Below are 14,135 nucleotides of genomic sequence, written 5' to 3'. Positions count from 1 at the left end.
ATATCGTGGCGGCAAGTTTTTATAAGCAGAGGAAGCTGGAGTGCCCGGAGACATCCACCGACATGTGTGTTATAAAAAAGATTGACAATAATGGCCCTAAAAAAAAACAAAAAAAAACCCAACAGTCATGTAACAAACACTTGAAGAGTTAGACCCCTAATCCAGACCCTCATATCGAACCCACGTCTTCATATTATCAGGAAATAAATCAATTTCAAGGTCTCGAAAAATTATATAGATATATAACAAACGTTATCAGACTGGCCTAGTGAAGACCTGCAGTCTTGACCTTATAAACATTGACCTTGTACACATTGGTCTTTTGATCCTTGCCCGATAAACAGAATCAGTTCAAAATTTGTAAATATATATATGTCGTAATCTACATGTATAATATGCAATTCAGGAGTGTAGCACATCCCCAACTTGGGGCGGATCCGAATGGCAAGCCGTTTTACTATTTAATCGAATTTCAAGTTATCTCCTATAATATATAAGATATCTTATATAATGTATAAGATATCTCCTTTGATATATAAAATATCTCCTATAATATATAAAATATCTCCTTTGTTATATAAGATATCTCCCTTAATATATAAGATATCTTTAATGTTACTAGTATATAAGATATCTATAATGTTATATAAGATATCTCTTTAAGTTTATAAGATATCTTCTAAAGAATATGCTATATCTTATATGAGATATCTTATTTCAAAGGGGGAGGGCCTAATTACATAATATAAGACAGAAAAATTAAGAGCAATTAACCCAAGAAAACTAAAAATAGGGCGCATTAAAAAAAAGATAATAGATAATCAAAACACGAAAGTTACGTAAGTGGAAATCTCGTCGGCAACAATACATGGGAATGCCCTCACGAAAAGTTAAAGGAATATAGGAAAGAAGGACCCCATCGAGACCCTCTATCATGGTTTACTATAGGAAAGAAGTACCCAATCGAGACCCTCTATCATGGTTTACTATAGGAAAGAAGTACCCCATCGAGACCCTCTATCATGGTTTACTATAGGAAAGAAGTACCCCATCGAGACCCTCTATCATTGTTTACTATAGGAAAGAAGTACCCAATCGAGACCCTCTATCATGGTTTACTATAGGAAAGAAGTACCCCATCGAGACCCTCTATCATTGTTTACTATAGGAAAGAAGTACCCCATCGAGACCCTCTATCATGGTTTACTACAGGAAAGAAGAACCCCATTGAGACCCTCTATCATGGTTTACTATAGGAAAGAAGAACCCCATCGAGACCCTCTTTCATGGTTTACTTGTATACTTTCCTATCTCATATGTATAACCTATTAACCCAGTGACAGAAAAGTCAAAGATACTGTAGTGACCACGGTTATTGACCATACTATATAATATTTGGTATACTATGTCCGATTTTAAGTTCAGTTGGACTGAACAATTTCAGCTTTTGTAGGCATTCGTGAATAGAGAATACATGCTTTAAAATAATTGGTTAATGACTTTAAGAATGATGAATTGAGAATAATGGGTTTAAGAATGATAGATAGAAAATAGTAACTTCAATAAAGGTGAAAAAATAGTAACTTCAATAATGATGAATGGAAAATTATTTTAAACTTCAATAATGATGAATAGAAAATAATAACTTCAATAATGATGAATAGAAAATAATAACTTCAATAATGGTGAATAAATAGTAACTTCAAAAATGATGAATAGCTAATAATACCTTCAATAATGATGAATGGAAAATAATAACTTCAATAATGATGAAAAGAAAATTATAACTTCAATAATGATGAATAGAAAGAAAATAATAACTTCAATAAGGTAAATAGAAAATGATAACTTCAATAACGAAGAACAGAAAATGATAACTTCAATAATGAAGAATAGAAAATGATAACTTCAATAATGATGAATAGAAAATAATAACTTCAATAATGATGAATAGAAAATGATAACTTCAATAATGATGAAAAGAAAATTATAACTTCAATAATGATGAATAGAAAGAAAATAATAACTTCAATAAGGTAAATAGAAAATGATAACTTCAATAACGAAGAACAGAAAATGATAACTTCAATAATGAAGAATAGAAAATGATAACTTCAATAATGATGAATAGAAAATAATAACTTCAATAATGATGAATAGAAAATGATAACTTCAATAATGATGAATAGAAAGAAAATAATAACTTCAATAAGGTTAATAGATATTGATGAATAGAAAATTATAACTTATAGAAAAAATGCCTTAACGATTAGTGAATATATATTAATAGCTTTGAGAAAGGTAGATAAAGAATAATGGCTTTGAGAATGGTGGATAAAGAATAATGGCTTTCAGAATGGTAAATAAAGAATAATGGCTTTGAGAATGGTAGATAAAAAATAATGGCTTTGAGAATGGTACATAAAGAATAATGACTTTGAGAATGGTAGATAAAGAATAATGACTTTGAGAATGGTAAATAAAGAATAATGGCTTTGAGAATGGTAGATGAGGAATAATGACTTTGAGAATGGTAGATAAAGAATAATGGCTTTGAGAATGGTAGATAAAGAATAATGGCTTTGAGAATGGTAAATAAAGAATAATGACTTTGAGAATGGTAGATAAAGAATAATTACTTTGAGATTGGCAGATAAACAATAATGGCTTTTAGAATGGTAGATAACGAATAATGACTTTGAGAATGGTAGATAAAGAATAATGGCTTTGAGAACGGTAGATAAAGAATAATGGCTTTTAGAATGGCAGATAAAGGATAATGGCTTTCAGAATGGTAGATGGAATTATGGCTTTCAGAATGATAGATAAGGAATAATGACTTTGAGAATGGAAGATAAAGAATAATGGCTTTCAGAAAGACGAATAGAGCAAAATGGCTTTCAGAAAGACGAATAGAGCAAAATGGCTTTCAGAATAACGAATAGATAATAATGGCTTTCAGAATGATGAATAGATAATAATAGCTTTAAAAATATTGAATAGAGCATAATGGCTTTCAGAATGATGAACCAGAAAATGGATTTTATAGTGTCATTGTTTCTTTTATTGTAATCATATGCAATAAGTTTGATAATGGCTTTAAGAATAGAAAATAGAAAACAATGGCTTCAACATCAATGACCTTGACCTCATTTTAATGGTTCAGTGGTTTTAGTTAATTTGATGTGTTTTTGTGTATTTTTCATATACTTAGTAAATTTGGTGTATGGAAGGATTGTAATGTGAACATATCCAACTGGTAGGTTTCGTCCGATCTTGACCTCATTTAAATGGTTCAGTGGTTATAGTTAATTTAATGTGATTTTGTCTGCTTTTCATATACTGTAAGCAATAGGTCTATAATATTTGGTGTATGGGATGATCGTAAGATGTACATGTCCAACTAGCATGCGTCATATGACCTTGACCTCCCTTTTCATGGTTCATTGATCAAAGTAAAGTTTTTGAATTTTTTTTTACTAATACTATATGCAATAGGTCAACTTTATCTAATGCATATATTGACTGTAGGTGTTCATGTTTGCCTGGCCTGGTTCCTCTTTTTTAATGATCCATTGGTCAATGTTTAGTTTTTCTTAGTTCAGTCTGTTTCCTATTAGAAATTTATACACAATAGGTCAACTATATTTACGAGACATTTCAGCGTGTGCACTCTTGTTTTTCTCAATTAGTATATTTTTCGTGAACAAATTTATTTATGTGTACGACCCGATTAATCAGATTGGCATCTCTTATACTGAGAAAAAGTTTTGTAGCTTTTCCCACGATTATTAATATGAGTCAATTTGTCCTTGTGTATGTTCTTTTTTGCTACTTTGTCTGAAGTGTATATTCCACTGTCATTTTAAAATTGGTTGAAGTGTTATACTTAGAGTGATTGCCTTTAAACAGAGAACTGAATCATATATTGTAATTTTGTTGAAAGTGATTTTAAGGATCGATTTATTTGTTTTAAATTTGAAGTGGACAGTAATTCAGATATGACTAACTATGTTGACGAAAACAGGTATACAACTGTTACAGTATCTTCTTATATAATGGTCGATCTATATATTGACACCAAAAAGTTCATCTTTAATAGGGGGCATTTGTTGGTTCGGTTTCAATTGGAATTCGTTAGAATTAAATTGACTCATTGTTAAGGAGAAAAGTGACAAAGTTGTCATTCTAACCGAGATCATATTACAGTTGATATGCATAAAATGAGATTTATGACACACGTCTATAAGACAGCAATCGAACAATACTAAACCCCAAAACACATTCAACAACTGACAAATAACAACAATCGGCTAACATCGGGTGACGTCGCTTCTCTCCATACGGTATTGTCCGATTTGTTACGAATAACTATCAAATTAAATATATTCTTTCTTTCTCTTTTGACTAAATAAATTCGCAACCCGATTCATAAGAAATAAAAATTCAAGACAAGATGTCTGCATTCGGCACATCTCCGCATAATCCTAGGTTACCGGAATTTGCCGAGACGTGCCGAATGCAGTGTACCGTATTCTGCCGAAATGTACCGAATCAAAATCTACAAGATTTTTTTTCGATTTGTTCTAAATTTACAGCATTATGAAATTAAAGTATATCGAATTAAACAGGCAATCAATATCTTCTCCAATTTTTCTTTTAGTGTATCAATTTAAATATCTATTATTATTATGATGAAGAAAAATTATGTTAATTTCTATCGAAATTCAGAAAAAGTAAAAGAACACTAGTCAGAGTTTCATTCCCAAACTTTGTTTACACGGTCACCGTAATTTCTTATAAAGTCGGTCATTTCAGGTGTTCATCTGTTATATTTCAATGAGACGTAGGACCCAATGTACTATGCATTTTCTTTTCCCAGTAATAGTCGTGTTGTATTTTATACGTTTGGTTGTTCAATTTTTCAAGTACCCACGATCAAAGATTAATTCGATGATGTAAATGTAATAGAAAGTGCTTCATCTCACGAAGATTTATAAAATATTATTCAAGTTAACATTTTCAATCGTTTTACAAGTGGGTAGTATTTCAACACTCACTGATGACGTACAACTTTACAAACACCATGTGACACAAGATGGCCACCCACAACCCAATATTGTCGACTAACTAGTAAAGAATGCGTTAAAGAGGGTGTTAATAGGGCTAGCAATATAGGATATGGGCAAGAAAATATAAAGAATAAAGTGAAAAAAGGACCAAGAAAAAAAAAACCAAGAAAAAAACAGAGAATAATGGACAAGCAGTATACAGAACAGAGAAAAAATACCTTAGAAATGAAAGCATTCATCAGAAAAGTCATCAATTATTGCTATTTTGCTGATTTTTTTTAAATAATACACATGTACTAATATTGGGAAAGTGAAAGATTTATTTTAAAGATCAAGGTTTCTCATTTATCAATATTTATGATAAAATCTTGATTACATAAAGTGACCTTGTTCATACAACAATACAGGTGTACTCAAAAGTGACGTGTTGCCATACGGTAGTCTTGACGGACCTCGAATGATCGAAAATTATAGAAATATGGCCATACGGACTTCTCTAGTTTTACAACCAGACACGTGATGAGATCTGGTTGGATATTTGGAAGTAGATATAAACACCGATATCCCTTGTTATGAGAACGGTTGTTATGAGGGTACTGTCTGCACCGAATATAATCTTTGTATAACTTTTTAAGGGGCGTAGGTCAGCTATTGCATAAAATGTTATGCTCCTTTTTAACAAATTCCAGTCAAATTGCAAAGTATCTCCCTTCGGTCGGGGCGACTCGCCTGGTTGGTCCTGCCTAATTAACTTTTGTTCTTTTCCTTTGTTTGAATTGAATATAATTAAAATTTACAGGTTTGGCAAAGTTATTCATAGAAAACCCATTTTTGTAAATGAAGGAAAATTAAAACATAGAAATTTAAGATTAAAGATGAGTTGATAGCTCATTTAATAGGCATTCAAAATCAGAAGAAAAAAAAATTGGATACGGGACTGGTTTTCTTGTAACTAGACAAATCAGTTCATTTCACACACATATCTAGTATTAAAGTATACACCATCTGAGTTATCTCCCCTTATATGGCAAAGTTTGTTTTTTTTGGGGAGGGGGATGCAATCAAACAAAAATATACTTTATTTGTAAAAACCAGTAGCATAAATTTGATAAAACACAATTTCCTTGATTAAGATGAAAATTTCACACAAGAATGCCATTTTTCTCTAAAAATTTGCACATTTGATTAAATATCTAGAACGAATCTTTTCTGCAATTTCATAATCCAAGGTGGCGGAAGATACCTCCGCACCGACCGTGCAAGGGCTGTATAGCCAGTCAAGGTCGTTAAAAACTTCCATTCCATACCTCCGCTACTTTGATATCAATACTTATATAGAATGAAATATGCAAATTTCAGCATAACTCTCCTAATAACTATGTTAACCAGACCATGATAGTAAATGAAAATATAAAATTCAAAATAATTATTCCATGCCTAGACGGTTATACTTATTTTAGCGATAAAAAAATCTCGAAAGAGGAAAAAAATACTCGTATGATATAAACATTTCAGTATAGCTTACGATATATATATTTGTCGTACGATTTTTCGTGATAAGAACAGCTGGTTAGAAAATGGCACCAAATTATAGTTTACTTTCGGCCTTGGGGAAAATGTTGTTCAGATTTGTTGTTGATTCACGTTTTGCTACGGCACTTGAAGTGTAGAATTATGGTTTGTCACGTGAACATGATTCAGGGTCGTTGTACTGCTTCGTCATGCATTATGGAATGTCCTATGAACAAATTGATTTTTCCCCAAATCACTCGAGTTTTTGACTTTGCGGTTTTCTAAATAAAAGTATAATAAGGAGCAAGTGTAACCCCCTCCCCGCTTGATTTTGGAAGGAAAATAAAAGACAATCACCGTTGCAATGCCAATTAAGTAAGCAAAAATGTTTAAGCTCTTGCAACGTTTTTCTACAAGCAATAAAACCAACCACTTGGTTATTTATGTTAAATAAATCAAATGGTTTACTTAATTGCAATAATATGAATTGCGTGAGCTTTGATTAAATTATGAAAATGGGAATGCAAATTCAGTATTACGAATTTAAAGAAAAATCATTACTTTGCGCCTCGCATATCGCATTTTCCCACTCTTATACGGAAATCTTACATAAAACGAGTATCAGATGGTCTAAGCATGCGAATTAATAAATTATCTTTTAAAACTATATTGTTTCTTCAATTTTCTTTTTTGTGAAAAATTTTGTACAAACTATCGGAAATAATTGCGCCAAAATGCTATCCTCAATAATTAGATAAGTTTGTTACCCCATAAGTACCCCTATCAATCTTAACCGAGGTCAATATTAAGCACCTTTGATTTATTATAACGAATTATCCTGGTAACCCCCTAAACTCAATATTTCAATCATATATTATCACATGAGTCAATATTATGACCAGAAACCGGGTTTTAACGGTCAAGGTCACGCATGTTATCGCTTATTAAAAAGCAGAAATCTACCCCGAAAATTTCAATAGACCGAAAAGTCAGAACTAACCATGTATATCTCATATTTAACTGTGTCCGGATTCTCGTTTCTTCTTTGTTTTGATTATATGCTTGTTGGTAAGTATAGTTTTTTAATTTAGAAAACTTCAATTTTTAGAATATTTATAGCGTTATTTTTTTTTCCCACTCATAAAATAAGGTGAAGTTAAGTGCCATTTTAACAATTTCCCTGGGCTACGAAACACGAGCCGGTATAATTTTATATCCAGCTTATTTATACTGTCAGGTGGAGGAATCTCGGTACCAATCTGGTGTCACCCGCTTTTTTCTATATAGTTTAATTCAATCTTAAAACTTCAAAGAATAATTAAAGTTGGAGATTTGTTTTAAATATGCTTGAAATATTTTCCACTGGACGTTAGTCAAACTTTTTTTTATTTAAAACTGTTCGAAGAAATTCTTTTTTCTTTGTATTCCTCATATATTAGTAATTAAACAAATCATATTCATTGTAATTTACTACCTATACAACTATGCGCCTAGATGCTTAAAAAAAGGAACATAATGCTGGATTTTGTTTTTGTTTAGAAGAGTGATTGCAGTGGCGGATCCAGTGGGGGGGGGGGGGGGGGTTCCGGGGGGTTGGAACCCCCCTTTTTTTGGCCGATGAATGCATTCGAATGGGGACAATAGTTGGAACCCCCCTTTATCCTGGGTTGGGAACCCCCCCTTTTTAAAATGGCTGGATCCGCCCCTGGATTGTTTTATTGTTTTTGAAACTATAATTAGATATCTATTCGTTTAAAAATATATAGTTTTTTTACTGAAGATACTTTTTTTTCAGTTCGGATTTGTATATGCTTATTTAATAGTAAAGTTAATTTGTATATTTACTTTATTGAAGCTGTTGCATATCGAATAAATGATGTCAACTTCGAATTTGAAAATACCTGCGAATTATTATTTCACTATAATTTCACTTTCATTAATGATCATTAATGATTGATAAAAAAAATCATTTTTTTTTTATATCATCGTAGCTAGTACCCTTTTAACATTATAACTTCTTTTTTGCAGATGGATTTAAAGTTCGTGAACATGAATCACGTACGTATTAATTGGATACTTTTAAGTAAAAGCTTTCAAAAAAGCCTGTAACACCCCCGCAGTTACAAGCAAATACATTACAGAGTTTCAAGTCGTTCCAAGGAATTTTTAATTACAAGATTGCCAATGAGACAACTATCCACAAGAGTCAAAGTGACATAGAAATTAAAAATTGAAGGTCACTGTCCGGTACGGAATTCAAAATGAGCAAAGCACATACCGCGTAGTCAGCTATACATGGCCCCGAAATGATAATTGTTATACAAAAGAGAAAACTAACGGCATAATTTGTGTACAGTATGAACAAATAACACATGTTACACAGCAACAAACGGCAATTACAGGCTCCTGACTTGGAACAGGCACATTCTGGTGGGGTTAAACTCGTTTGAAAACGCCAACCCTTCCCTAACCTTGGACAGTGATGTAAAAGAACAACATAAGAACAAATTTAATAATAATTAGTTGTAAAAGGCTTAACTCAACAGATGTATACAAATATAAATACATGTACATCTAACAAAAACATAAAATGGACGTGGACGGGTACTTATACATCCACACCAGTGGTTGATTCAGAATTTTTCATTAGTGGGGGCCCACTGACTGCCTAAGAGGGGGCCCGCTCCAGTCACGCTTCAGTGATTCCCTATTTAAGCAACCAAATTTTCCCCCAAAAAGGGGGGTCCCAGGCCCCCTGCCCCCCTAAATCTACCTCTGCACACAACAGAAGGACTATGAATACATATTTGAGAGTTTTCACAGTTATTGACAGCCAGTCCAAAGCCAATATTAATAGGGAAAAATCATGCGTATAAGACTTAGATTAATATGGTTTCGTAAAATTTCAATGACTACATTTCTAAATTTTAAACGAAGTTTGCATTAAATGAAACAATTACGTTTTCTTTCAGATCAAGATAGAAGTTTGGAAAGCTTTATAAAATGTTTAAAAGGTTGTGAAGAAAAGGACAAGGATTCAAGCTCTTTGTTCCAAAGAATTAGACGGTCGGAGAAGTCATTAGAACTTGTTCCAGCAGGAAAAGAAACAGATAGTTTAGTCTCAGGCAAAGAACTCAAAGAGACGGGAAACAAAATGAACAATGATGAACATATTTATGTCACAAATAAACCCACTCATAAAACAACATTATCTGATATTTTACTTTCACGAACTGGTACCAGACATTTTGTGTCTGTAACTGAAGGGTTGGATAGCAGTCTAGAAAGTTCAGACCAAAGTTCACAAGAATTACATGATGATGTGGGAGGCCATGAAGATGTAGTTGACCATGGAGATGTTAGTTCCAGTTGGAACTGTCATCATTTATGTTTGCGTAATTCAAATATTTTTGGTAAGTTTTCAATTTAAAATTAAACATACAAACAGTATAACGATGCCATTGAAAGGTAGTTATTCGATTAACGATCAGACACAATCCGGTTGCGTGATTCAAATATTTCTGGTAAATTTTCAAAATAGAACTTAACATATAAACAGTATAACGATACCGTTGAAAGTAGTTATCCGATCAACGATCAAACATAAGTTGTTCGTACTCGCCATAGATATTTAACGAGTTATTGTTTCAAATTTGTCCCAAGTGTCATACAACTAAATGAAATAAGAAATAAGATCACATGCCGAAGTATGACGGACACGAATAATATACTTTCAAAGTTACTGACAAAAAAAACAAATTTTGATTCTTATCTCTAAATATATAAGAAGATGTGGTATAAGTGCCATTTAGACAACTTTCCATCCAAGTCACGCTTTGTAAAAGTTTATCGTTATAGGTCAGAGTACGGTCTTCAGCACGGAGCCACCGAACAGCAAGTTATAAATAAACATCCCCCAAAATTACTTGTGTAAAACCATTCAAAAAGGAAATCCAACGGTCTAATTAATATAAAAATTAAAAACATTTATGAACCACATTTCATTCAATAATTTATTTTAAATGGTATTTTTATACACCATTTAATGGCTTACAGTACGGTAGATGCAAAAAAATAGTGTATTTCAATGGTAATCGGAAAGCAGACGAAAATCTGCTGTATATAATAGTCAAGACAATTGTGTTTAGGAATGACAATCGAGATAGGGGCGCTGATCCAATCATGTTGAAAAAAGAGGGGGTTGGGGATTCAACATCCGGAACACTACAAAACGTTAACGTTCTCCATTTTAAGAAAAATCAATCGAAAAAAAGGGAGGTTTGAACTTTATGAAATTTCTCTTTTTGTCTTACATTATGACCATCAAGGGGAAATAACTCAAACTCAAATTATGTCAATGGAAATCTCATTCGGCAATCCTCGGTAGAATCCGCTACTCTCCTTCAAAAGATGAGGGTACGGAATCGGCCGAGTTAAGACGAATGTCACAGTGGAAATCTATCTAAATCAGTTTTGCCTGAGTTGGTTGCAGTATGAGTATTCATGTTATTCTAAATTATACAGTTTGTAATCGAAACAATAATACTATGCGTCAAAAAATGCTATTGATCACTATATTATTCCTTTGTCCATTCATTCATATCTTTAGTTTAAACGAGTAGGTAATCAGTAAGTCCATGCCAGAGTGCCATGTGAAATAGAGCTATTATATATTAAAAGAAGATGTTGTATGATTGCCAATGAGACAACTCGCGACAAGAGACCAAATGACATAGAGGTTAACCTATATGTCACAGTACGAGCTTCAACAATGAACAAAAAAATACTATCGTACATCAGAATTTCATTAACGCGACAATTTCATAAGATCAACTGGAAACTTTTTATTCATTTCTGCGTTTAGTTTGTTTGATGGTGTCACTAAATTTCGTTTCATAACTTAAGAAAATACCCCAATTTTTAATTGTTATTGTTAAGATTCATTAATATTTTTCTTTGGTTTTTTTTTCAGGTTAAACACATCAATGGAAGTTTGGTTTATAAACATAGACTAAAAGAGATCTGACGTTTTATGTTTCTTCCGTTTGTACACTGGCGATTTGTGTTCTTCTATGTATATACTGACGTCTCATGGTTCTTTTATGTCTCCACAAACGAATTATGTTTCTACAATGTGTATACATACTGACGTTTTATGCTTCTTTTGTGTATATTCTGACAAATCCTTTCTATGTTTCTGAGTATTTACTGACTTTTTTTTAAGTGTATATACTGACGATTTATGTTTCCACAGTGTGTATACTGACGATTTATGTTTCTTCTGTGTATATGTTGTATGTGTGTTCGAAGTATATGTTAACGATGTACGTTCTGATGTATGTATGCATGTGTGTTATGTGTACACGATGTGCATTTTTTTCTGTGTATATATACTGACGATTTTTTCCCTTTTTTTAGCTCACCTGGCCCGAAGGGCCAAGTGAGCTTTTCTCATCACTTGGCGTCTGTCGTCCGTCGTCCGTCGTCGTCCGTCGTCGTCCGTCGTCGTTAACTTTTAGAAAAATCTTCTCCTCTGAAACTACTGGGCCAAATGAAACCAAACTTGGCCACAATCATCATTGGGGTATCTAGTTTAAAAAATGTGTGGCGTGACCCGCCAAACAAAACAAGATGGCCGCCATGGCTAAAAATAGAACATAGGGGTAAAATGCAGTTTTTGGCTTATAACTCAAAAACCAAAGCATTTAGAGCAAATCTGTCAGAGGGTAAAATTGTAAATCAGGTCAAGATCTATCTGCCCTGAAATTTTCAGATGAATCCGACAACCCGTTGTTGGGTTGCTGCCCCTGAATTGGTAATTTTAGGGAAATTCTGTCCATTTTCACTTATTATCTTGAATATTATTATAGATAGAGATAAACTGTAAACAGCAATAATGTTCAGCAAAGTAAGATTTACAAATAAGTCAACATATCCAAAATGGTCAGTTGACCCTTTTAGGAGTTATTGCCCTTTATAGACAATTTTTAACCATTTTTCGTTAATCTTAGTAATCTTTTACAAAAATCTTCTCCTCTGAAACTACTGGGCCAAATAAAACCAAACTTGGCCGCAATCATTATTGGGGTTCCTAGTTAAAAAAATGTGTGGCGTGACCTGGCCAACCAACCAAGATGGCTGCCATGGCTAAAAATAGAACATAGGGGTAAAATGCAGTTTTTTGCTTATAACTCAAAAACCATACCTTTTAAAGCAAATCTGACAAGTGGTAAAATTGTTTATCTAGGCAAGATCTAACTGCCCTGAAATTTTCAGATGAATCCGACAACCCGTTGTTGGGTTGCTGCCCCTGAATTGGTAATTTTAGGGAAATTCTGTCCATTTTCACTTATTATCTTGAATATTATTATAGATAGAGATAAACTGTAAACAGCAATAATGTTCAGCAAAGTAAGATCTACAAATAAGTCAACATAACCAAAATGGTCAGTTGACCCCTTTAGGAGTTATTGCCCTTTATAGTCAATTTTTAACAATTTTTCGTTAATCTTAGTAATCTTTTACAAAAATCTTCTCCTCTGAAACTACTGGGCCAAATAAAACCAAACTTGGCCGCAATCATTATTGGGGTTCCTAGTTAAAAAAATGTGTGGCGTGACCCGGCCAACATCCAAGATGGCTGCCATGGCTAAAAATAGAACATAGGGGTAAAATGCAGTTTTTTGCTTATAACTCAAAAACCAAACCTTTTAGAGCAAATCTGACATGGGGTAATTTGTATATCTAGGCAAGATCTAACTGCCCTGAAATTTTCAGATGAATCCTACAACCTGTTGTTGGGTTGCTGCCCCTGAATTGGTAATTTTAGGGAAATTTTGCTGTTTTTGGTCATTATCTTGAATATTATTATAGATAGAGATGAACTGTAAACATCATTATTGTTCAGCACAGTAAGATCTACAAATAAATCAACATGAACAAAATTGTCAGTTGACCCCTTTAGGAGTTATTGTCCTTTATAGTCAATTTTTAACAATTTTCCTGAAATTTGTAAATTTTTACTAACATTTTCCACTGAAACTACTGGGCCAAGTTTAATATAGATAGAAATAATTGTTAGCAGCAAGAATCTTCAGTAAAATAAGATGTACAAACACTTCACCATCACAAAAACATAATTTTGTCATGAATCCATCTGCGTCCTTTGTTTAATATTCACATAGACCCAGGTGAGCGACACAGGCTCTTTAGAGCCTCTAGTTTCTGTGTATAAACTGACGATTTCTGTTTTTCTCTGTTTTAAACTGTTTATATATTGTTTTGAATATGTTTTATTTGTATTTATTTATTGTTTCTTTTAAGCCATTGTTTTGAATAAAAGTAAACATGAATTATTAATGATTACAGCTATTCTGGTGAATGGAATACATTCGGAGAAGGTTGAGCAGGGTCTGCTTATACCCTTCCGGAGCACCTGATACCATCCCTAGTTTTTGGTGGGGTTCGTGTTACTTATTCTTTAGGTTTCTATGTTGTGTCATGTGTACAATTATTTGTCTGTTTGTCATTTTCATTTTAGCTATGGCTTTG

At 32.8% G+C, this 14,135-nt stretch overlaps 1 protein-coding gene across 1 annotated transcript; it reads left to right on the top strand.

The window, feature by feature from the left end:
• Positions 1–7,522: 7,522 nt before the first annotated feature.
• On the top strand, positions 7,523–12,021 carry LOC134718976 (uncharacterized). Its single transcript, XM_063581861.1, has 4 exons — positions 7,523–7,652; positions 8,613–8,642; positions 9,557–9,997; positions 11,557–12,021. The coding sequence occupies exons 1-4, from the start codon at positions 7,586–7,588 to the stop codon at positions 11,559–11,561; spliced, it is 543 nt and encodes a 180-aa protein (XP_063437931.1). The 5' UTR covers positions 7,523–7,585; the 3' UTR covers positions 11,562–12,021.
• The last annotated feature ends 2,114 nt before the right edge of the window (positions 12,022–14,135 follow it).

This window comes from Mytilus trossulus, chromosome 5 (assembly GCF_036588685.1).
Source record: "Mytilus trossulus isolate FHL-02 chromosome 5, PNRI_Mtr1.1.1.hap1, whole genome shotgun sequence".
Classification (NCBI taxonomy): Eukaryota; Metazoa; Mollusca; class Bivalvia; order Mytilida; family Mytilidae; genus Mytilus; species Mytilus trossulus.
This window is presented reverse-complemented; position numbering and strand designations above follow the sequence as displayed.